The sequence below is a fragment of the Anser brachyrhynchus genome (genome assembly GCF_964034855.1).
Source record: "Anser brachyrhynchus genome assembly, chromosome: Z".
NCBI lineage: Eukaryota > Metazoa > Chordata > Aves > Anseriformes > Anatidae > Anser > Anser brachyrhynchus.
Window position 1 is genome coordinate 69181030 of NC_137697.1, and position 26555 is coordinate 69207584.

General features: G+C 35.7%; 1 protein-coding gene across 2 annotated transcripts in view; it reads right to left on the bottom strand.

Moving 5' to 3' along the window:
• Nucleotides 1-26555, bottom strand: part of SHOC1 (shortage in chiasmata 1) — a 48417-nt gene that overhangs the window by 1666 nt on the left and 20196 nt on the right. Inside the window, exons 13-28 of one of the 2 annotated variants that reach the window (XR_013943321.1) lie at nucleotides 25122-25556; nucleotides 22483-22602; nucleotides 19540-19716; nucleotides 16199-16386; nucleotides 13182-13254; nucleotides 11675-11744; nucleotides 10971-11155; nucleotides 10341-10446; nucleotides 8490-8601; nucleotides 7349-7470; nucleotides 6349-6442; nucleotides 5129-5260; nucleotides 3666-3815; nucleotides 2455-2626; nucleotides 1702-2259; nucleotides 859-1111 (exon numbers count right to left, since the gene is read on the bottom strand). Coding sequence is in view for 1 of the 2 variants with exons in the window: in XM_080573320.1 (XP_080429446.1) it covers nucleotides 1702-2259; nucleotides 2455-2626; nucleotides 3666-3815; nucleotides 5129-5260; nucleotides 6349-6442; nucleotides 7349-7470; nucleotides 8490-8601; nucleotides 10341-10446; nucleotides 10971-11155; nucleotides 11675-11744; nucleotides 13182-13254; nucleotides 16199-16386; nucleotides 18048-18155; nucleotides 19540-19716; nucleotides 22483-22602; nucleotides 25122-25556 (2802 nt within the window). In the remaining variant the exon portion in view is untranslated. Of the gene's footprint in view, nucleotides 1-858; nucleotides 1112-1701; nucleotides 2260-2454; nucleotides 2627-3665; nucleotides 3816-5128; nucleotides 5261-6348; nucleotides 6443-7348; nucleotides 7471-8489; nucleotides 8602-10340; nucleotides 10447-10970; nucleotides 11156-11674; nucleotides 11745-13181; nucleotides 13255-16198; nucleotides 16387-18047; nucleotides 18156-19539; nucleotides 19717-22482; nucleotides 22603-25121; nucleotides 25557-26555 lie in introns of both variants that reach the window. The other variant, XM_080573320.1, reaches the window with a different exon arrangement.

Here is a 26555-nt window from a genome sequence, read left to right on the forward strand (position 1 = left end):
ACTGATACTGCTCTACCACCAAGAAATTTAACTTAAGGCAGCAACAGAGAAAACATAGATTAAATTACCTGCACTATGCGTTAGACGCTTTGTTTAAGAAACTTAACTTTATATTTCTGAGACATATAGCATCTCACCTTTAAAGAAGCAGCAGAATTTTAAAAAGAACTAATATATATATATATATATATATAAACAAACAAACACTCAGTATGATAGGGACTAATGATGGTTTCTTACTTTTAAAGCTCCATAGATATATACTATACCTTATCCAAAATATTCCAGGCTAGCTATATTTGAGAACACAAGCCAAAGATGAGAAAAGAAAAGGAAAACCAAACCCCCACCCCAAACAAAAGAAAACAGCAAAGAAAAAACCCACCAACTGAATTTTGCATGTAAGGAGTGTACACGCCCTCAGGGTAAACAAAGTTTAGAAGTACACACTAAACTATCTGTCTGAAGAAATATGCTTGGTAAAGATTTCAGGATAGAGAGTAGAGCCCTGGAGACATTAGCTCTGAAAAATAATTCCAAGAATAAGGTAATTGCATGCAACAAGCTTAGAAGAGTGCCAGAGTAAAGCCAAAAGCAAAACACAGCCTTTAGTAGTATCCAAATGTCTAAATCTAATTTTGTCCCTGTGAGAAAATACTAGTCTTTTTTTTCCCTTTTGTCCAAAACTATTTTTACAGAATAATTCCTATATCTTTTAAAATTACTATAGTAAGGTTATTATGCACATTTCAGACACTTTCAAAGACAGAAGAATCTGAAGCATACAAAATTGCAGAATTACAATTTTCAGTATTTTACCAAGAAAAATTAGTGGCAGTGACACAATTAAATACATGCACCTGCAGCCCAGAAAGTCAATTGACTCCTGGGTGGAATCAAAAGTGTGGCCAGCAGGGCAAGGGAGGTGATTGTCCCCCTCTGCTCCACCTTTGTGAGACCCCACATGGAGCTTCACATCCAGCTCTGGGGCATCAAGCACAAGAAAGATGAGGATCTGCTAGAGCGCGTCCAGAAGAGGGCCACGAGGATGACCAGAGGGCTGGAGCATCTCTCCTATGAAGAAAGGTGGAGAGATCTGGGGTTGTTTCACCTGAAGAAGAGAAGACGCCAGGGAGACCTTATTGAGGCCTCTCAGTTTTATCAGGGGGCTTACAGGAAAGATGGAGAGAGACTCCTTACAAGGGCATGTAGCAATAGGAAAAGGGGTAGTGGTTTTAAACAGAAAGAAGACAGATTTAGATTAGATATACGGAAGTTCTTCACTCAGAGGGTGGTGAGGCCCTAGCACAGGCTGCCCAGAGGAGCTGTGGCTGCCCCATCCCTGGAGGTGCCCAAGGCCAGGCTGGATGGGGCTTTGGGTAGCCTGGTCTGGTGGGAGGGGTCCCTGCCAATGGCAGGGGAGGGCTGGAATTAGGTGCTCTTTAAGGTTCCTTCCAACCCAAACCAGTCTATGATTCTATCTTTTCATTTCTTAATGCTCAAAACTGAACAGAAATGTTTAGAGATGTTTTATTACTCAAAAATATATGTGCTACTAAGTTGTTTTTTAGTAAAGGAAACACATCAATGCTAGATTGGATGTAATAACCATTTAAAGAAAATACGATCAGTTTTACTGATACTCGTTTCCAGTCAAGTTTCAAACAGAATTTCATCACATTTTGCTTGCTTTGTCCATACCTGTTAATGTTTTTCCTTTTGTCCATAAGTATGGTGGACTTTGCTTTCTCTTTCCTGAAGATTCTCTACCTAGCTGATGAAAATGCAGACTTTGAGGCTCATCTGGATCAGCAAGGGAATCAGAGAGAAAAGAATTAGGTGCAAATGAATCATATGTGCAGGTAGATGAAAAGCCATTCCATGGGGTCTCATCAATCACAATTTCTGGGCTCTTAAATGTCATTTCTCTAAATTCTTCTAGAAGGCCCTTAGAGTTCTTGTGAGGTGCACAGTCAATGAAAGTTGCAAAGAAATCCTCTTGTTCAGGTTTTTTTGAGGAATGATCAGAGCTGCAGTTAATCCTGCAGGGCTGTCTTTGAACAAATAAAGAATTCATAGCACCTGGATGAGTAAAACCTTCACAGTCCTTTGGCACAACAAAGGAATTCTGTTTTCTCCCTGTAACTACTTCAGAAGAACATGGTTTCTTTTGCATATAGCTTGAAAGGTCAGAGTCAATAAGACCCTGATGATGGTTTGGTGGAGGAACTACGGCTTCAGAATTCACATGAGGTGGTCCTAGTGGAAAGAAATGAAAAATTAGCTTACCTCTCTGAATTTTTCAGAAAAATATGAATCCATTGAGCATTAAAATACAGTCTGTCTTCTCAGAACAACTCACCATTCAGTAGTTAGAATATAAAAATTTTAATATACCTAGACATTCACTTGGTTTCAAGTATGATACATCTTGGTAGGAATTCAAGATGTTACCTGTGCTAGTTTGTGCCTTAGCCAGCAGCTCTAAAGACTGATAATTTTGCTTACAATCTGGATAGAGTCTGTTAATGTTGTTCCAGTTTTCTGGGGGTGATGCACCTTTCACTGCTGTTTTTAGTGGACCAGCAGCATTTAGGCTGTACATAGATGTCATGTCACTAAAATGCTGAAATGAAAAAAAAAGATATTCAAGTAGTGTTTATAGTGCATGTCCACACTGTCAAATATGGGGAAAAAAAACACACACACAAATCTGTTGTCAGGATTCTAAGGTTTATGTATAATGTGTTGTTTACTGGAAAGAAAGAAAAAAGACTCGAGTACAGAAGGAAAGGCACTTAAGGCAAACAATGAGCCACCAATCTTAAATCTATAAACAGACTAAGTAATAAACAGCATGTCACTTGAAACACAACAAAATCAATATCTTAGTATACTGTACTCTCTTTCATCAGTCCAGGACTGCAAGAGGTATTGTCTGCGATGGATTGCTGCCTATCATACATCATGGACAAAATTAAACTGACAAGAAGTTTTTCAGTCAGGAAACACTGCTTTACACATACACTGTTATTACAGTAACATGCGTAAGTTGATATTCAGTGCCCAAATATCTGTTTGCCTGCTCTTTCACCTTAACTGAATGTTCCTGATTCAGGAAGCAAGCCTGTCCTCCCTTTTTCTTGACGGATAAAAGCTGTGCATTTCTAATCTAATTAGCTGACTATAGCTGTTCTATAATTCTTCTAGACTTGGCCCAACTGAAACAGTAGGAATAAACAATTCCAACTGAGGAAGGGAGGAAGGAAGGAAAACTGTCCTGAAAACACTTAATTGGAAAACATTTCTTATTTTAGGGAAACATATAGGCTTTTATGCTCACAGGATACTTGATATGAGAAAGCTTAGAAAGAAAGTGGATTAATTTTTTTCCACTTTATTTTCCAGAGTACTTTTTCAGTTAAGGAATTTTTCCAGTTCTAATAGTCTTCACACTAACATGACTCAACAAAATCTGCTGAGAATTTGCAGATGTGACAATTTAGATATAAGTGATACACTAAAGTTGTGAGAGTAATAAAATGCTATTTCATTAATTTTTAAATAAAACCAGCAAATAGGCATGTAGCTTCAGGTTAAAAAAAAAAAAGGTATTTTAACAGTGAAAATAGACTGAGCTAATACATACATTAATTTTGACTAACCTTTAAAACTTTTTTTGGAACCTCTGGCAGGAGCTCCTGAAGTTGAACAAAACTTGCAAGAAACAGCCTTCTCAAAGAAGATCCCTTCTTTAACATAAACTGAGCAACCAGAGGGTTGATACATGGAAAAGTAAGCAGGCATTTCTCCATCTGAAAATGGAAATAATTTTGTCAGATTAATATCTCAAACTTTTTAATTTTTTTTCTGTCTTTACAGAATAACATCCCTGTGAATAGGTCATACGGTGTATCACAGAACTAGAGCTCTGAACCAGTGCAATTTTAGATAGGTGTTTAACACCTACTACATGATTTTTATTATTTTTTCTATAGATATAACAGTGTATAATTCTTGTAAAAGAGTTAAGTTTTGCACAGGAGATTGATAAAAAGGAAGAACAGTCAAAAGATGTTTCTATAATTAAGATGAAACCACTGAATAATGTAAACTACATTTCAAAATACATTATCAGATTTACTGTTTATTCTGTTTTGAAGACTATTACTTGGGTCAAAATAAAGTGACAAAGATTTTGTTTTCTACAAAAGATACATTTGTAAAGAGCAATGAGGCAGGTGCCAAAAGCAGGAATTACTAGGTGGAGGTTGAATGTGACACTCAGGGCAGCAAATTGAAAGCTGTAACATTTTAAGAATGTCAGCTTCCAGTTTCTGACATTTGTAAAGCTCTACACTCAACAGATCAGGATCTAATGCCTTTAAGAGAGATGAAATATAATAAATGACTCCTCTTAGTTTTTTTTTTTTTATTAAACACTTGAAAGGCCATGTCAATATCTGATTCAAAATGCTTCAGATTTTTTCAAAAGCTAAAAGTATCTTGAGTTTAAAGCTTCCATATAAAATGGCTAAATCTATTTAGCCAAACTAATTAATTTGAAAACCTTAATATACATGTTAAAGAACATCAGTATTTAAATGTGATCAATGGACATGGTCCAGCATTTACTGTATAATTATTTAAATCAACTACTGCAGAATAAATTAAGCATATTTCTACTATCTTGTGCTAAAGCAAGTCTGAAGCAACTTCACTGATGTCAGTAAAGGACAGCATTGATGAATATGGCCTCCTGTCCAAGCGAGCCACTGTATCATCATCTTTCACAGTTTGGGTAGTTTTTCCAATTTAGTGCCTAGAGCTGTACAGTTGTACACATTAATCTACAGATGTGGAAGGTAAACATCTCCAATGGTTAATTACGAAGGCACAGGGAAAGTCCAAGTTTCCCTGTAATTGTGCTGACAAGGATGACTGAAACATTACATACATAAATAAATAGTGTGTCTATCCATCTATCGACAATGCATATACATACATACATAACATAAAATGCTTATTTTAATAATGTATTTTAACAAAACAACACAAAAATCCCACCTAGAAATTAGTCTGAAAAACAGGAAGAAAACTGTGTAGTTTAACAGAAAGATAAGCAAACCTCAGAAGGCAAAACAGAAAGCCAGGATTTGTCCAACCACTCAAGAGGACTGACACTAGATGCCATTAAAACGTGGTCAGCAATCAGACGAATTAACAATGCTGCCTCTTCAATCCCTGGCGTAAGACACACCTAGAAATGATACATAATATTTTTGGTTAAAACTTGTACTGAGAAACTCCAAATGTCTTAATTGACGACAACAGTTAGCAAATGGGAAAGTTTAAAGGTGATCCTCAGCACAATAGCTAATAATGTAATGTAATGTAATGTGGAGTAATGAAACCTGATCCATGCTCATCATATGGTGGAAGTTCAACCTCTGACCACAAACCCGGTTCCAAACTACACTTACAAATCCTATGTAAGTGAGATTTAGTTACTTCTCTAGGTCTCTATTACTTCTTTAGTTACCTCTGTAAGTATATTATACGTTATTACATTTATGGGTACAAGTTCCTAATAAAACAGGTAATTTTGAGATGCTTAAAATAGTTTAAGAAGATAGGGGTATACAACCTTTTGAAGGTGTATCTAATTTTCAAATGAACTGTATTCTGTATTACTGTACATGGATTGAAAGAAGTTTTGTCTTCCCTTGAACTTTCATTTAACCAGATAATTTTGAAACTAACATTAATATGCAAACACATTCTAAAAAATTATCAAAGACGATGTTATTTCGTGCAAAAGAATCAGGTTACAGACAACAACTTGGTATGACATGAAACTTTTGCCACATTTTTAAAAAATGTGAATTATTCCAGATACTTCATTTTTTGATCCATAAAGAAAAAAAAAGGTAATTGATATTGTCACATAATAGAGAAAAGAGGCAAGAAAGCTGACACAGCAGTATAAATGAAAGCTTTCTTTTCTACTACATTAATAAAAACATTAATCTGAAACTTCAAATTAAGGCATAAACAGGACTAATAAACATTCTAAATATTCATAAAATTAAAGTTACAACTTTACTTCTTCACTCCTAGCAGTAAAAATACTATCCAGATTCTATTTGAATGTGATTCAGCTTTTATTGGAGTCAATCAGAGTGTTTTTTTCACTGACTTCAGGAGTACTGAAATAAACTCCTCTATATTATTTTCTTAATATTGAATTATTTCATGCTTTTGATGTAGAATGCATACTTTGCTAAACACTTTGGAAATATCACACAGTGAAAATTAAAATAGAGGAGTTGCTACCAGAAAAAATACCTTCACTTCAAAGTCTTCTGACTTCTGTGTTAATTCAATCAGAGTGGCATAAATTATTACCAGGTTAAGTAGAGTATCTCCCCTGAAACTGTACCTGTAAAAACAGTTAATTGGACCATTAATATTTAATATGCACATGTAATAGCTGCAAAATATTTGTTTGCTGTGTTAATAAATGTCTCATTTCCTGGAATTCAGAGTACAGTTCCTTGAACATTATCTGTGAAAAGATAACTAGGACATATTAAGTGACTGAGTACTGAAGGATGCGTTGTAAGATAAAAAACAGAGTCAGCTTACAGAAAAGAAAGCCTGGCCTGAAGCAAAGAACTGAACCAGGGTCAGTCACCAGAGAAAAATCATACAGAGAGGAAAGGTGATGCAAGGAAAATTTACCACGTGCTCAAAGAAAAAGTCTCACAATAGTTAATGAAGGACTGCTGATGAACTATATTGATAAAAGTAGCACTTCCAGAGCAAAAAAGCTACTGATGGATTGGAAGTACATCTGAAGAATGTCTCCCTGTTGGAAGTGATGTACTTATAGGTATTAATTTACTTCAAACACTTAAAAAGAATAGTTCCAGTATTCAAATATCCTTAATCCTGTGAAATTTTTGGACCTATTGATTTTAAATATTTATTAAAATAAGGCTTCATGTTAGCATTACCTGCATCAAAATCTCTTATTTTATTACAAACATTTCTTCAATTTCTTTACCTCTTGTGTAGGACTAAAAACAACATATGAAGAACCATCTTTGCTGACTTTTTTAGGGCCTCTACTGAGCTTTTTACTAGAGAGCATGACAACACTGTAACAAAGCAACTAAAGCACATTAGAAATACAAACTTAAAATATTCATATTCTCTTAAGAGAAGGGTGTCCCCACAGACTAATTCAAAAACAAAGATTGCTAGCTTGTTCTAGTATTCACCTTTCTTTAATGATAACTTTCTTTTAAAGATACCAAGATAGCAAAATAATGTATTAACTTACTCTAAACTCAGTCTTTCTCTGGAATAGAAAACAACCCAGCAGCATGTATATTGGAGTGATAACGCCGTCAGCTTCAATATTATATTGTCACAGGATTTCTCGTAATTTAATTCATCCATATTCTACCATAAAATTAATATAAAAGTAAAACATAAACGAACACACTACCATGGCTGTCACAAGCTTTTAGTATGCATTGCTATATTATGCAGAAGTGAAATCAAACATGGTTACAGGTAAATAATATAAGTATCAATGACATATCTGTCAGTCAAAAAAACTAGGTTATATTCCCAGCTTTCATTTTGTGTTTGAAAAGCTGATTCACTGCTTCATGCCTTATTTCCCTCCTGTAAAAAGGAGACACTACTACTAATTTTTTAGGGTGTTCTAAGATTTTTGGGAGTTTTAACAAAGCTGCAAATACAAAACTTGCAAAATACTGTCATAAACCACTGAGATACTTACGTGACCTATATAAATCATATTATACCTGCACTTAATTTATATGGTACAGCATTGCTAGTTACAGAAGCATTTGCAGTAGTAGCATGTAGGAATGTCTATCTGTATTGTGCTTGGAGTCCATTTTGATTATTTTATTCTTTATCACTAACAGTTCTTCTACCTGTAAAGTCACCTGTCTTTCTATGTAATAGAATTGATGTACTTACTGTGCTGTCATCTAAACTATTTCTTTTTTTATAAAAAGTAGAGCAAATTAGACTAATTCAGATAACTATTCGAAATGGGAGAAATTAACATGCAATGTGGTAGGAGGATAAAGTCACACAGATATATTTAATTGGTTGTTACAATATTCCTGTATACAACCTTATTATGAACTATGTATCTTTTAACCCTATCTAGTACAATCCAATCTGAGGTGTAGTGTGACACTTCTGTAGAAAAAAAAATAAATAAAGAAAAAACGTAGGTACAGACGGGAACATTTTAAACCAGTCAGACTGGCACACACAGAATTTTGGAGTTAATGAAATGGGAAGTAACTTGTGTCATGAGACAATGCATGAATTTGATATGATTAAGAGGAATAAAGTATATTTGAGAAAGGTGCAGACATGGCCTAGAAGCAATATAGCACATTAAAGAATTTGGACATATTAGTTTCCTTTTGTACCTGCAAAAAGATAGCAGTGCATTCATCTATTGTCAACACAACGTATCGATCTGTGTCTCCAAATAGCCTTAAGGAGTGACTGCAGCTTCTTTCAACAAAGGTAATGCTGTAACTGAGTAAGTCAAAATCTGTTGTTAAATCTTGGTTAAGTAAAATAATGAGATTTTCTTAAAGGAAATGAATAACATAAATTTATTAGTACAATTTTTTATAATTATGTGTTTTTTTTTTTTTACATACCATGACCTTTTTGATATGCTCAAGTTAACTTTGAGACACATTCAAAGAATAAATGTAGCAGTGACATATTGAAATACTACTAGATTAATTCAATTGCATTGTTAACTGCATGGAATACGACCTTAATACAAAGACCTTGAATTTGTCAAGAACTATATAATACAGAAACTAAGATAAAAAAAAAAAAAACAAGCAAATATACTTACATTGAAGTTTCTGGAATAACAATTAAAATCTCCTTATCTTCTTTTGGAGTAGTTAAGTGTATATCGCTTTTCTTTTCTTTCTTCCACAATTGTGCAGCACAGGGAAAGCACACTAAATGAAAGATCCCTGACTGCCATTTGAATTATCCTATTTTTTTCTAAGTGAAACTGCCAGCAGCACAGCATCCTTTCATCAGCTGTGCTTGGAGAGACTCACTGAATTAGTATCACATGCTTAGAGCTTTAGAAGAGTCTTGGCTGACTAAGGGAGAAGTTGAGAACAATAGCCACACTACTTGGTCTCATCCCTGGGAAACACAAGGGACCTAAACTTGAATCTGCCAGCAGTAAGTCTCCTAGAGACTTGTATGGACAGTGTATTCAGTCACGAACAACAACAAAAGAAGTGACCTGTAAGCATCTCTGAAACTACATAGATCTTTGTTTAATTCTGTTTAATTACTTCACTGGTGCTAAGAAGATCTAGTGGGGAAATACTGAATAGCAGCTCTTACTATTTAGCTTATGGTCAGGCTGAACAGTGAATTTGAATAGGTCAGTGTATGTCAAAAAGCGTGTGTCACATTGAATATTCAAATTTTAAATATCAAACATTTTATTTTATTATTCTTTGCCTGTTGAACTGCAATTAGAGCTCTAAAATGCCTTCACAGCTGACTCTAGGATCCAAACTGGCAAGACTCTTCAGCAGCAAGGTGAAATCATCTGTATCTCTGGCACTTGGTTTAAGAGTTGACACTGCTATGTCTCTTATTTCTTTCTTCCTTCTTTTTTTTTTCCCCCTCACGATAGAAGATACTTTTAATAGGTACTTTTTATGAGAAAAGCAAAACACAAGAAAATTATGTCCAAGAGAACAATGCATGCAAATTTTTGCACAGGTTACTCAAGATTTAGCGAATATTAAGTCTTAATTTTTACAAATACTTTTTTAAAACTTAATTTGTTCCAAAAACTGTGATACATCAGAAAATGAACGTTTTACTTTTTTTATAGCTCTGGTACTTAGCTCCCCACAAAATCCCAATGCAGTTTTTATGGAGAATTAAATACAAACTCTTTAAAGCACAAAGAAGTAGAGAAGCAAAAAATGTTTTGGGATAACAGCATGACTTTCAGGGAAAAGCAGACAACTTAAAAAGTTGTTTTGATCAAAAGTTCCAGCTCATCATTAAAATTAACAAATCAGCCAATTTTGCTCTGGTTGACATCTGTGTGAATATACAGAATTAAGGCATGGGCTTCAGCAGAAAAGTTACCTTTTTGTCTCTTGCAGTGCTAATTCACTAACTGCAGTAGTATATGCTTTATAGCTATGTAGATTATATATATCCTGGAAAACTGAAAGTAATTAGTCATTAGTAAATAAGTCATTTTCACTCACTTGGATTCCAACAGCTGAAGAAAATCAGGCATATTAAGAAGACCTTCAGTTGTGAGAAACACATAGGGAATCTGTACTTCCAGAAGAAGGGAACCACAGTGATTTCCTGAAACAGTTCGCATACATAAGAAAATAGTTTCATAACTAAAAAAAAAAACGTTTCATTATTTAAATGGATGTATCTTTTAAAAATGCTGCTTTTATTCATCCCCATTAAAATACTTCCATTATATGCTTTTTCTTCTTTCTCAAAAATTAAACTCTTCTGAATCCCTTTCAAATTAATCTGTAGCTTATATTCTTTTAGATCTACAGCAACATTCCCTTAGGATGAGGAAGGGTGGATACAGCTTGTATCAACAGTAAACAACTCGTAAACTTGGCAGAAGTCTTTTATAAGAGATCAACATTTACTACCACATCCTGACCAAAACTAAGCTCACATCCTAAGACAAACACCTTCCTAACCTTCTGTACAGATAAACCAGCACTATTTGCTTAGCTTTACTCTTCATAACTTATGACTTGTTCTCTTCCACAAACACCTGAATGCAGTATTTCTGAGAACTGAAAATGCTTTCCTTTAATATGCCAGCCCAATTGTTTACTATAAGTCCGGAGAGTGCTTACCCATTTGTCTTGTTTCAGGGAGGGTGGTTTTAAAAGTCATGTAAGTAATATTTAGATTTTCACACCGATTTTTCCAGCAAGAATTTTCAGAATAATCATATTCTATCACTAATGAGAAGTGAGTCCAAGGGAAGTCAGCTCCAATTTGCTGATTTTGTACAATAACACAGGAATATCTACTGAGGCTTAAGAAAACACAACAACGACAAATATTAAAAATTTGTTCAGGTAGAACTACACTCAGAACAAAATAAACACATTTTTACTTTGAAGAATTATGGTTGGTTAAAGTTTGTTTACAAAAAGATCTTACCCTTCCTGAATTTAAAAACTGTAAATTTTCAAAAATTCATTTTAAAATTAAAGACTACACCCCCCTCCAATTACTTGCCTAAATTATTTATATTTTCCAACTTCATAATTTGTCATATTTGAACATTATGCTTTTTTTTTTCCACCCACTGAAGAGATTTTCCTAAAACACTCGTTAGCAATTGCAGGGGAAATTCCTCTGAGTCTTACAACTAAGCATTTTACTAGAGTTTTGGCAAACTTCTCTCCTCTCAGAATGAAGCTGTAGATCCATATTCTGAATTTTTTTACCCTGACAGGATACTTCCGTAAAAACGAACAAAGGTTTCACTAAAGCTAGTCCTGAGTAGGGAGTTCAGGCTACGCTCTTAAACATCCAGAATTTAACTTACTTGCTTACTACATCTTTACAACCTAGGAAGGTTCCTTTTTTCTTGTAATTCAAATCGACAGCTTTTAAACCTGCATAGAAAGAGTTAAAGCCTTAATCAAATAAATGAGCTTCTGCTGGTATGCACAGCAGTAAGCAAAGCAGTAAAGTGGAACAACACAGGCTATTAACATTTTTGTATTACATTGTCTGTCTTCATTAAGTCCTACATAATTTCGGTTTGTATTGCAGTGGTAAATATAATCATTTGGAGGCTTCCATTTTTGAACTGAAGGCAGAAGTAATGTGAACTAGATTCTGTCTCATAACTGAAGTATTATTTCTGATTACTTTCAAATGAAAAATTAAGAGCTAGTATAAAAGGCAACATTTTTTTGTCCATTTAGCTTTTAAACTCCTTTATGCATTCTGTATGCTTCAAATCTTGCAGATATGACTGGAAGATGTAGCTAAAAATGGATATTTGTATAACATAAATGCTTCTCTTGAAAAGTTTACCTAGCTGGATTGACTTGTGTTTGCAACCAAGCTTTAACATGTTAAAACAAATCAAATACTTTCCATTAAATATCATTATAATTAGTAAAAGCATCGTGAACATGCCTCCTCCCTTTCAAAACATTATAAAAGATAGGCTTTCTTCTTTTAAGAGCACAGGAAACTTAACTTTATTTTGAAAGGCAAAAGAACAATACAATACATGACACTGTTGATAAGGTTCAAGCAAGAAGGAATTACAAAAGTGAGTTTTAAAAAGCAATATGAAAGGAATCAGTGGCTTGCCCTAAACATAAGTACAGGCTCAAATAACAATCTTCCTGAAACAGATTTGTTTTACCAGTTGAATCTCTGATGTTGAAAGAGCTCGTACAAAAATTACTCATGGGTAAAATAATGACAGTGCTACTTGTATCAGGGGGGCTTGGAAATAGAAAACAAATACTTTTTTCTTGACTGTAATAGTTTGCTACAGCTTATGCCCATATATTTAACAAATTAACAAACAAGGCAGCAAAAAGGTGGTGAAAGGGAATCACCTAAATACTCATTTGAAGTTTTACATTAGGGAGCTTAGCTAAGACTTGTAAATTGTCCTTAAACTACTCTTAAGAGACATGCAAGGAGGAAAACTTCTGTCCCTCGATCAGATAAAAACAGAGACAATTTGACTGAGACAATTGATACAATTATTATTAGGCAATGGGGTGCCCACATCTCCTTTGTGTTCTGTTAAACAAATCTTTGACTTGACAGAGGAGCTCTCATTCTCTTGCAACAAAAAACATCACAAGAGAACACTTAATCGGGGAAAATACAATGACAAGAAAGAAAAAAAAGGTTTACAGAAGAGTTTGGAAACAGAAAACAGTGAGAAAAGTATATAGAAAGGTCCCTGATGAGGAGAAAAAAGGAGACATAAAAAAAACAAGGCACACAAAAAGAAAAGTAATTAAGCACAGAGCAACAGCCTTTTTTTCTTTCAAAAATAGATTATGATAACTATTTACCTTCTACTCTAGATAAAGTGTGAACGAGAGCAGCTTTTTCTCTCTCAGAGTCCATTCTTGTTATGATTAGTATCTGGAAGAAGACAAATAAAAGTAGTTCTGGTACTGTAAAAATGTGCTTTCTGCCTACATACATCTTCCTTTCTCCTTTGCACATAACCCATGAGATTGACTAGGCAGGTGAAACAGATGGAAACCTCAGAATTTTCCAGAATGATGAGTGTACATGCATTATTATTAGAAGAGTTGGAGAAATTATCCTACAGAAGACCATAATTCAGTTTTACAAACCAAGCTCTTCTAGTAGAAATCTCAACCATCAACTTGTAATTCAAAGTAGAAATGCTATTTAAAGATATTATTTAAAGACATTATGCCACAATATTACTGTTGCACTAGACAGATTATTACTGTCACATTAGAGGACTACATACTGTCACATCTTATGGACTTAAACTGAAGATATTTAGAATTCAGCCTGCAAGGTGGTGATGTACTGGGAGGCACTGGATGTACTGCTGAACTAGTTAGAAAGATTTTTCAGACTGAAAACAGAGTGTATTGAAGTCTTCCTGCCAAAGATACCTTATGTGTGAGACTCATTAAATACTGCTGAGGATGAAAACACTGATAAGGATTACAATCTACCAAACTGCCATATTTTTTAAAAAATCACTACTGGAAAAGGTGCTTTACTTTGTCCACTATTTCAAATGATACAGACTGAACTTGTGTTACACAATCAAAGTATTTAAAGAAGAACGTGTACACACATACAAGACTTTGAGCTTCACGTAGCATCATCTCTAAATGAGAATGTCATTTTATAGGCACTTTTCACGGTATACACAAGATAAGACTTTTAAGAAGACACATGGCACATCCGACTCTAAGACCTAAAGGCACAAGGTAATTACATATGTAAATGTTGACACTGTGATAGATCTTGTCAGAAAAGATATCAGTCTGCCTGACAAGCTTTAAGTAGACATCTGTTTCCACATGTTGGTGCAGTCACCTGACAACACACTGGCCCGTTTTGAAGCAGTTTTTGGACAGCTACATTTTAAAATGATGGCCTGTTCTTTTGTTTTTTTTTTTTCCTACACCACCCAATAACATCACATCTTGTTGTGAGCTACATGACAATGTTAGTGATATCCTATATGGACACGAAACAAAATGAAACAAACAGATCAGAAGCTCATTTCAAATTAGTTTCTTCTATTTTGTTACCAACTTCTTGCTTACAAAGAAAATTTTGTATTATAATCCTGTATCAATAATAATTTTCTTTAATAAAAGAATAACCAATTATCATATTTCACATCGTATTAACTGACGCTGATGTCATGTGACAGAGGAGGAAATGGTTTATGTAATAGAGCTTTCATTTCTCATTAAAGCTGGAATACTCCTCCTATTCTGTTTGACTGACACTGAATGTCAGTGAATAACGTATGCATTAATGTATGCATCTTATAATTGTGAATAAAATCATATATACCCTTAAATTTCACAGGTCCATATGCACAACCTCAAGTTGAAGTCAAGCAAGCAAGTCAACACTCGGGAGAGTTATATTTAAAAATCACATCTAGAGGAGTTCAGAAGAAAGTCAAAATCGTCACTGAGCTGACACTAAGATGAAAAAGTTGTGAAACGTCTCCTAGTACAGCGTAATCCTACTACCAGAAAGCAAAGTGCGTTACTATTACGAACAAGAAAATGATGCTGAAATCAGCTTAGAGGGAACACTGAAAGACAGGCATCGAGACAATCAATGTTGTTGATGTTTTGGTTGTTTCATTTCCACTTTACATTCCATTGCAACAGCTTATTGCACACCCCTTTGGAATGCACCTGTGTGAGGGGCAATCCCAATGACAAAAACAGGTGGGGAGATGAATGGATGAGGGCAGCCCTGCGGAGAAGGACTTGGTGGTGTTGGTGGATGAAAAACTGAGCACAAGCCAGCAGCGCAGGCTTGCAGCTCAGAAAGGCAATTGTGTCCTGGGCTACATTAAAAGAAGCATGGCCAGCAGGGTGAGGGAGGGGATTGTCCCCTTCTGCTCTGCCCTTGTGAGACCCTACATAGAGCACCACATTCAGCTCTGGGGCCCCCAGCACAAGAAGGTTGTGGGTCTGTTTGAGAGGGTCCAGAGGAGGGCCACGAAGACGATCAGAGGGCTGGAGCACCTCTCCCGTGAAGAAAAGAGGAGAGATCTGATGTTGTTTCAGTCTGGAGAAGAGAAGGCTCTCTTAAGCCACCTTATTGTGGCCTTTCATTACCTAAAGGGGACCGACAGGAAAGATAGGGAGGGACTCTTTGTCAGGGAGTGGAGTGATAGGACAAGGAGTCATGGTTTCAAACTAAAAGAGGGTATACCCTGCATGGTATCACCCAAAATATTCACATTTAGAAAAAAAAATATCTCTGGATAACTTGAACTTTTTGCACAACTCCATCCTCAATGCAATAACTGTGCCATATAGATATTTGGCTCATGTAAATACAATCCCAGGAGACTGGCCTGATACAGGGGTCAAGCAGAGGCTGTGGATAACAATATCCATACACTGCAGGGTACCTGTGCTCTGAACATCACTGTACAAGTACCCCATTCTTACTTGTGATGTGACTGTCTGCACCAGAAGAAGATTGGAGCTGTCAAATAAAAAGTTATAACGCAATTTTCAGTAAGTGATGTAATACATGTATTTACCAGAGGAACAAAACCACCTGCAATAAAATGAAGCCCATCCAATATGAAAACTTCCATGCATGTTATTTCACTCTTGCAGCAAGGGGAGATCTGGTGAAACACAAATCTGCACTGCTTCTGATAGAGGTCTTAAACTTTATGCTATCCTTACTTAGCAGATACCGTGAATTGGAAAGGTAAAATGTATAAGACTTCCTTCCATAAATCAACTCTCATTGAAAGATGGTTTTATAACAGTTAATATATTTTAATCAGTTTCATTTGTGTAGAGAGGTCATTTACATTGCTAACCTTAGCACTGCGTTCCTCTCCATAACTTTGCATCCAATTTAACATTTGACGCTGAAGTTCGGTTATTCTGGGACTGATTTCATGCTTTTTCTGGCTGCTGTACTGTACAACCTTCAGCTGCCTCCAGATATTATCCAAACAGGATTCTAAGATGTTTTTATAGATATCCTTTGCTTTAGACAAATATCCTAAACCAAGAAGGAATGTAATTGAAAAGAAAGAGACAAAAGATATTTGCCAAGGTTTGCATTTAATCTACACATATGTTTAAAATATGATGGTACCTTCCTTGCACAAAAATGCTGAAAATTTAATGGCTGACCAATATGGAAGAATACTATTCTGACTAATCGGGTATATAAGTGCCCTTTATAGATCTGCTAATCATCCCATAATGTCTTCTATATGATTTCAGCTAAAGAACACAGCATTCTATAGCTGCAAATACCAGAACTGTCTCGTTACATTTAATCAGTCTGTATGATTTATACTAAAAAACTCCCACTCTCTAAAGCTTTACTTCTCCCATGTTTTCATCACTCTGTTTGTATTATCACAATTACTTCTCATCCCTGAATGATGCCCTTTGCATATAAATCGTGAACAACACCAGGCTTATTCGAAAATGCATAAAGAAAAAATAGATCTAAGAAACCTATGTGATGAATCAGACATCACAGCACCAGATCACAACAGTACTGAGAACCACAGGGCCTATTTAGTACATGTCTCAATTTTCTAAGATCTGTTTTACTTGTGCAGTTTCCTGTGGCAGGTGTTACTGGGCTCTGGATGGTCAGGTACTGTGTAATTCTGAAATGCCGTGTATGAGTGCTTCTGCTAATCCTCCCGTTTCCCTCCTCCTCCTCCTTTTGATTGTAATAAACACAGAAAATAACTTCTTAGAACTCATGTATTCATTCTGTATTTTCTTCCCGCTTTTTTAGGGCTAAAAAGTATGTAAGCAAATACAAAATCATTTATTTTCCCAGCAGCTCAATTTATAGCTGATGTTTTCATTTTAAGTCAATTTTAAGGAAAACCCACCGTTAATGGATAATTCTGAGTAACTGAAGTTAGAAACTCTGAACTGTTTATCTCCTTCAATAAACAGGGAGGCTGACATTAGGGCATTCAAAAGGCCACTTATGAATCTACCCTGACAGATCTTTCTGAAAATTCACAATACACAGCTATGGGAACTTGAAAAGCATAACATTATGACTTCAGACATAAAATTAGGTTACTAAGAATTTTCATATTCCAAACTGAAATAGCATAATAGCAGAAAAGCACAAAAAGCAGCCTGAGTCCAGTGCTAAGAACTGGACTGTAACATCAAACTTCCTGCTTTGTTATATGCTTGTTAGATAGTATTTAAGATTTTGCTTAAAATGCACCCGGTTTGAAGTACCTCATTTTCCATGAGCCTAAGAATATTTCTAAACGGAAATCATTCCACCTTCTCAGAAGGTGGATTGTAAACAACACAGGATCTGTCATTTTTGCATGTCCCTCAGTTTCCACACAGAGATTCCAAAGAAAAATTGTCATTCTGAGAGACCAGTAAACACATTATGTATGTGAAATTTCATACAAAAGTTTCTTAGGCAAATCCATGTAATAATATAAGCAGTGCATACACACCACCAAAGTCCAATCTGTTGTGAATTCATAACTCATGATGGAACAGAAATAAGGAAGCAAAGGGAGACGAAAATGACATTGAAGCTATGGTGGAGGTTTACTGATGGTGAACTCGCACAACTTACAGACATGAAGAAAGGACTGCAGAATACATGCAGAACATAGGGATTCTGGGTATCATGGTTCACTATTTAAAACAAACCTAGCGCTGTGTCCAAGCCACATGTTAATAGAAGGTCTCGAACTGTCACCAATAGATGCACCAGAGCAGCGTGTCTGAACAGTGTGATCTCTTTCTCATCTACTTTACCTTTACAAATAGAAGACATAGGTGTGGTCTATATTACATTTCAGAAATCACACTATATGTATGAAAATAATTTAAAAGATCTCAATATCTCAGAATTTTCATTAAAAACAATTGAACTGACATAACCTTGAAAGGCTAATAATGGTGATTGAAATAGATATGGCACAGCATAATTTTTCCCATGACATCTGATCAAAAGCAAGTGGCACACACGGAAGCTGTGATTTTTGAAGGCTGTGTAGGCATAGATGGTGTTTGCTGGAGGAGGGTATAACAGTTCCCCCAGGTCTGCCATCAGATTCACACTGCCTTGCTGATTTTATGCAGGCAATCTTCAAACGCACACAGAAACTAATAAATTCCCTATCTTTTGTTCCTTCATACAAGCACAGGTATTGATCTTACTATTTCCTCATCTGACTAGTCAAATTACTAAAATTTTCAATACAACTATAACTCCATCTAATTCATTTTCCAAACATTTTGGAACTTTTTCCAAGAAATCAAAATGACAGATTATCCATTAATCAATAAACAATTTTAAATCAGTGATAACCTCAAATTGAGCATTTCATAGAACCCTTTCAACAAATCCTAGACCATAAAAGTCACATTCTTTATGAGAAATTATTATCACCCTGCAAGTCATCGCATATATCATAAGAAAAGTTCCCACTGACTTCCAGTAAAGATCCATTTAGAGTCTAAACTCCTGATATTACCTTATCCACATCTAATTAACCTTTCCTGATAAGACTCCTTAAAAAATGGTTATGGTTTGGAGGACATCTTTTTCAACCCACAGAGTAAATCAAACGATTTATGGGATACATATTCTGTATTCTATACCCACTTTGAATAAATCTTCAATAAAACTGAACAGGGAGGAATTAATAGTCTAAAAGAAGGAATGCGTTTTTGAGAATTGCACACAGGAAGCAGTGTAGTTCATTATCTCAAGAAAGGAAAGATGTGAGTGTTGCAGAGTAAGTGGACTAATGAATGAAAAGCAGACTTAAAGATACTAAAAAAAAGGTTGAGGGAAATAATTAGCTAGTTCTGTGTACTAGGGTCAACATAGCTTTTAGTTCAAATACACAAGTTAAATGCTTAGGAAGGAAAAAATACTTATGAACACAACACATTTAAAAATTAAATTCAATTAAAATACTTCTTGTATTACAATATTTATGTTGATAAATGTGATGATGAAAAACTATGAGATACCATTTTGTAAATAAACAAGGAAATCAACTATAGTAACCATATGAGATAAACTGCTGAAAGTTTGATCATTAATTTATCAAACACCTTGAACTGTGTGTCATCAATTATGCCCATATTAGTATTGCAGATGAAAAACATTGACTTTTTAAAGACATACCTTCTTTAAAATGATCACATATCACTTTCTCCTGCTGCTTTAAGAAAAACCTTGTATGATCAAATTTTATGCTGTCAAAGCTCCAACTTATAGAAGCAAGAACACCTAGATGTGCCAAATCCTTTAAAATAGGGGTGGCTGCTCCTTCCAACAGACGGTATGCCTGGTATTGGCTTTCTGGATAATAAAGAAAACAGTAATAAAGCTTGGTTTCATATACTGGACAAGAATATTCAAGAGACCTAGTAAAGCACAAAGAACACTGTCTTCTCCATGAAAGCTGTAACATTAATAGAAAAGCAAATGCTCAGCATGGTGCTGAGCATATCTGCTGGGTCGCAGAATTAAGTTGCTCCTCCCAGCAGGAGGAATAATAACTGTATTATTCCATCCGCTTTGCAAAGTGATCAAACTTCATGATGGATAGTTAGGAATTTTGCGACTCCACTGCTACTGCTCCATTGTTTAGCTACCTTCTTCCACTCAGTAGTCTGAACTTAGACTTAGTCCATGTATATCCATTTGTTACTACAACTGCAACTTAAACAGACCTTCTCCTTTCTTGGCATTTAACTTCAGATGTCTTTGTCTAGCAAACCTAAACAGGTCAATCTCTCAGTGCCTTCATAATTTCATGGGTTCTCTGTGGCTATGCTATAATTCCCTCTGAATTACAACCAAGTTCTTTTCTATTAGAATGCAGGATGAGCTGCTAAATGCTCAATGCGTCAAAAGGTCGATCTTTTCCATGGGGAAGAAGTTGAAATTCTTTACTATCCGTTTTTAACATGTTCATCATTACAGTTGAGTTTACCTTGTCAACAAGATGAGATTTCTGTGAGTCTTCACTTTCAAGGATTTATTATTATTTTTCAAAAATATTTTCAACTGACCTATATGAATAATCTGATTTGACTAGCAGTTGACTTAAGTTTATCTGTACAGTTCATTATCTCCCAACAGTTAACAACCTCATATTTTTAAGCATTCTAAAAGAAAGGTATATTATTATGACCGGTTCTTCATCCTGTATGGATATAGGTCAGATACTGTGGTATTTTGGATGCACATTGTTTGATTTAATTCAGACATTCCTGCAGTTATGTGTCATTTTCTTTTTAAAACATATTTCTAGTCATGTCTCATCACTGTTCCACTGTTTAGGAAAATGTTTGTGTGAATTTTTCTAATCTATGTTTTGACTATAGCTTGTTTTTGAGAAAGATTCCTTTCCTTCACGTGCAAGGCCACCATAGAATGGCTTGGGTTTGGAAGGGACCTTTAGAGATCACCTTGTCCAGGCCCCCTGCCATGGGCAGGGACACCTCCCACCAGACCAGGTTGCCCAAAGCCCCATCCAGCCCGGCCTTGAACATCTCCAGGGATGGGGCACCCACAGCTTCTCTGGGCAGCCTGTGCCAGGGCCTCACCACCCTCTGAGTGAAGAACTTCTTCCATATATCTAATCTAAATCTCCCCTCTTTTAGATTAAGACCATTCCCCCTTGTCCTACCACTACACTCCCTGACAAAGAGTCCCTCCCCAGCTTTCATGCAGGCCCCCTTTAGGTACTGGAAGGCCGCTGTAAAGTCACCCTGGAGCCTTCTCTTCTGCAGGCTGAACAACCCCAACTCCCTCAGCCTGTCTTCATAGGAGAGGTGCTCCAGCCCCTTGATCATCCTCGTGGCCCTCCTCTGGAGCCGCTCTAATAGATCTTCACTTTCTTGTGCAGGGGGCCCCAGAGCAGGATGTGGTGCTCCAAATGGGGTCTCACAAAGGTGGAGTAGAGGGGGACAATCAACTCCCTTGCCCTGCTGGCCACGTTCCTTTTGATGCGGCCTGGGACATGGATGGCCTTCTGGGCTGCAAGCACACATTTCCAGCTCATGTCTAATTTTTCACCCACCAGTATCCCCCAGTCCTTCTCTGCAGGGCTGCTCTCAATCCATGCAGCGCCTTGCACTTGGCCTTATTGAACCATGGTTTAATACACACTGCATTTCAAGGACTGTAACAAGACATTCAGTTCCAGGCTGCAAAATGATATATATATTTTTTTAACTGTTGAAGAGATTTTTTTTCTGAGTATATTAAAGAAATCTTGTTCCAAAGTTATATACAAAAAAAAAAAAAGCATTAAAAATAAGCTTAAAGCTAATACCTGATACTTCATAAACCCATCTCAGATGGGGTTGGGTGTGTTTGCTTTGAGGCTGTAAAATATCTTGGAAAAATATCTTTATCTAAATATATCTATAATCTTAGATATATAAGGGTAAATATCCTTATAGTATTTATAAAAATATAGTATCTCTATATAATCTATATTATATATATACATATCTATATACACTTCCAGACAAATGGTAGTTCTTCCCCACCATTTCTACTGTATGAAGAAATTGTTCTCAGTGCGTGTTCTTTGATTAATGTCTTGAAAAGTACAACAGCATGAGTTCACTGAGTAAGGCTCAATAATTTATCAGATAAACCCTAAGCCTATGGTGGATTGCTACTGCGTTAAAGCAGCACAGTTACTTTGTTAGACTGTACTTTTGCTACAGACATCTCCTACAAAAGTATTGCTAATCCATTCTGCCTCCAGTTCTCTCCCACTTAACCCTGTCAGAAGAAAAATGCAGATTTGTAGTTTGAGAGTACTGATTAGCATGAAGAAATTTCATGTCAGCTGACTTATATCTGACATAACTCATAACTTGTATGTTTCAGTTTGCGTGAGATTTGCCTAAGTCATAAGACAGAATTCCACTGCTTGCTCTCACACCTGTGTCCACATAAATATCCATCTATTCGGAATGCTCTCAGGCACAATCAGGAGATAATAAGCCTAAGAATTTTCACGTTTGTCTGAGTGGCACTATTCAGTGTGAGATATTATATTGCAATGCTATATAAAATAAAGCATATCCCAAAATACTACACCTGATGCTTGAATTTTGACTGTGATGCTGCTCTCATTCTCTTCTTTCTCTGCTGTTACAGACTCACACACAGAACTGTCCTCTTTGTGATCAGGCAAGTGCTGTTCTTTGGGTTGTAGCACTAAATCATCAAACCACAGAAAAGATGTAGATATGAATATCACGCGACCATCTCAGTGATGAAGAAAACTTTTTGTAAGTGATTCTACATATAAATAAATTTTCAGATTAAGTAGTGTGTATGACACATACAACTTTTTATTTTCACAAACATCTTTTTTCTCTTCATGGACTCGTATACTATGGACAAAGCTTCGAGACAGAGTGAGATGTGGCACTGTCAGCCTGCACTTCCCATGAAGTCAGGTTCTATCAGGTTCCTTTTCCTTAGGGCAGAAATGCAGTGTTGGGAAAAATCAGGAGCTTTTATTATGGTTCTGTAATAATATAATTCTACAGCAAAGCTCATATAAATTTGTATGGAGAAAAAACATGCATGAGAGCAAAGAAGCTGCTGACCGTAAGTAGCTCCAACAACAAAAAATACCTCAGCCAGTGTGGAAAACCTTAGGTAACAGAGTGAGTGTGATTAGAAAGGGTTAGATAACATAAGTGACCCAGAAAGAATGTGGAAGCTGCAAATGGCAGAAGAAAAATGAAAGAAAAACTGCTTATTGAAAATGACTTTTCCCCATATCTTACAGCAATCTATTGCAAGTTGTTATCATTTTAAAGTCTCCTTCCTTTGTTCCTGATAAATACTAATACATGAGCTACATGTACTTCTGCACACAAAATTTCCTTTGACAGGTCTATCTACTTCTGAAAGGGATTCTGGCTGGATAGGTGTCTCCTAAATAGTGCTGATTATTTTTAGTTAAGAATTTCAGTTTCCTCAAAAAGCAAACTGATCATATAGAGATAAAAAGAAAAGATTAAAAAACCTACTTCTCTAGTTAAGTTTAAAAAGTCTTCTGGTTTTGAAAAGCAATACAGGGCTCAAAATTGGATCAATAAATTTATTCTACTACTTTCCTCTTGTGTATTTTCTAACCTAAATACTATACACAGTGGCATCTTTAATAAATAAGCTAACCAAGAAAACCAAAAGAGAAACAGCCCTACGAGCAGCGCTAGCATTTCTTATCTTCAGCTAAATTTAGAATGACCTTTAGTAAGACATTAATCTGCACAGAAAGAGTACAATAATTTACATGTTTTCTATATCAATGTGCTAAGATTATATATTTTAACATGTTCTTGTTTTATCAGACATAACAGATCTACTATACTGTGGTCTACCTGTAAACTTATATGTTTCTACATGGCATTTAACTTAAACCTCTGCAGGCTTACTGCTCCCTGCTTGAAAGTACAACATAGACGGTTTGCTTTTCAAAACTTTTGCATTTATCTTCTTAGGAGATGTAGTTCTAGTCAGAGTTCACTAGATGGTAGCAGAAGTCTCCTGTTAGATACCCTGCTCTAGAACTTTTGAAGGTGGGATTGTTCCTTTCTGATGGTATGAAAATGGGTTTTTGCACATCTACCAGAAAAAGCTACCAATGAATTTGACTGAGAAATAATTTGCTCCATAAGATTATATAAACTGATGGTTAAGTAAATGTACGGATTTGCTTCTATAGGAATTATTGCTTAAAGGTTTTATTTACCGATTATTTTTTAAAATGTTGGGACATATAACTGAAACACAGATAAAAGTTGTTGTCAGGACTCCATTATACAGGTCCAAACAATGAAAAATATTCTTTTTTTAATACAGTTTTATAATGAAAAGTGAGTTTGGAAATATGTCACTGTCTCCCAACGTACCTTAAAACAAAACATGAACAACAACAAAAAAAACTCACAAGGACTTTCTTCTACTTCTTTTCCCTCTCTCCTATATTCCATTCCTGCAATGCTCACCCTTGAGCCTGAGCTTGTCTCATAAGTGCTATCATCAGAGAGAACAGGGCTGTCAATAACTGTCTGTTTTCCCTTACTTCTGATCTGCCTCATTGTTTTCTGGGATTTGCATCAAGGTAACTGGCTCCAACAGCTGCTTTGTGAGCAGAACTCTAACTCTTGTTTATTGTCTAGGCTATGCTAATTCTAATGATTTATCCACAGAGGCCAGGAGATCTGATTCAGGACATACAGACAAAACAGAACCACAGAACGGCTGACGTTGGAAGGTACCTCTGGAGGTCACCTGGTCCAACCCCTGCTCAAGCAGGGACATCCAGAGCAGGCTGCCCAGGCCCATGTCCAGGCAGCTTTTGAAGATCTCCAAGGAGGACACTCCACCACCCCTGTGGGCAACCTCTGACAGTGCTCCATCACCCACACAGTAAAGAAGTGCTTCCTGGTGTTCAGATCTTCTGGAGTAAGTACCATTTAAAGTTACTTGTCAGAATAGGATTAAAGTCATATATATTTTATTAAAAAACAAGCAAACATAACAAAACCAACCCAAAGATATCTAAAGAATAATAAACTCAATAACCTTAGATGAAAATTTAACTACATTAAAGATCTTAAAAATGTTACCAATGTGAACTACCAGCATCTATTGTAACTGGTATTAGAAAGCAAAACTAAACCTGGAATAATGGCACAATAAATTGGTTCACATACCTTTTTCAGGACTATCATTCTCTTTTTCAGGACTATCATTCTCTTCCTCTCTTTGGGTGACTGTGTGTTTAGATCTCAGCATGATAAAGTTGCTCAGATCAGAATCATCATTGTCCCATTTTGTAGCAGGTGTGAATGATGCAGGCTTCTGAGCCTCAGAAGAGTTGTCTTCTTTAAAAGATACATCTTTAGGGCTGACTGAATCAAGTGATTTAGGTGTCTTCTTTCCTTGGTTTAAGAAATAAATCTTCTCTTCTACCTTACTCTTTTGTATGCTTCTTCCATCAAACTCTTCTACAAAGGTAGTTGTACTGTCAATTTTGACAGAAGATGCAGCATTTGTAGGCAGGGTCCCATTAGTTACTTGGTCCAACTGATGTCTTTTGGCAGAAAACAGCTCCTGATTTGTCATGGAATTCTTCTCTTCAAGCCATCCTAAAAAATAAGATTTGATTTCTCCACTGTAATGCAGAATGTTTTTTTCTTCCTCCTGGTTGATGTAAACTGTTTTGGTTTAATTATAGAGAAAGCATTTTTGTATTTTATCCCTCTGCATTCCCATATTGTTAGAATCTGATTTTAGGAAATCTGTACTGATTAGTCTTTACTCAAAAGGTATAATGCTGAGAAACAGAAGGCTGTGCTACTGTCTTATTAAGTTATCATCATCTGCATGGTGCTTCCTGGTGTTAGATTTCTAAAAAGTGGGATGCAACACATTTGATTAGGAAAAAAGATCAAAAGCTTAACAGAATTCTTTATATGAGGAAAAAAAGAAATAAAGCAGGTAATTACCACCTTCTGAAAGAAGTGCTTCACTAGAACTGTAATTTTTGCATTGCTGCAGCACATCCACGTTAAACACAGTAACTAAATACTTTCCAATATCTAAAAAGAAGTTAAGTGACAACACTTCTTCATGAGTTGTGCCTATTTGTATCACAACATGTTATGTTTCTAGCATTCTTTGGTGTTCTACAACCACACTGACAGCCCTGAAGTCAGGCCATGGTTATATACATAATTCTAAATAACTTTTTGCATTTTCTGTTTGATTCTAAGTATGCATAGTGCTCTGTTAGAAATTCTAGTATTTATCAGCAGCGTGTTTGAAGCCATAGTCAGAATAAAAAAAGTTTTCCGAATAACATCACAAAAAAGAATTTTCACTGTAACATACCCTCCCACTGATATTGTGCAGAAAGGATTATATGATCTCTGCTTTACCAAAATAATCCAGTCCAAAATTACTATTTCCAAAGAAATTCTCCTGCATTAAACTATTTTATTAAAAAGTACTATCGCTGGTAAAGGCTACTTTTCATTTGCACATTATTAGAAAAAATAACTGTGTAGTTAAAAACTTGTTACTGAGAGTTTGTGTAAGTACATCTATACTATAGTCATTTTTCTGCTTCATAGTGGAAAATATTT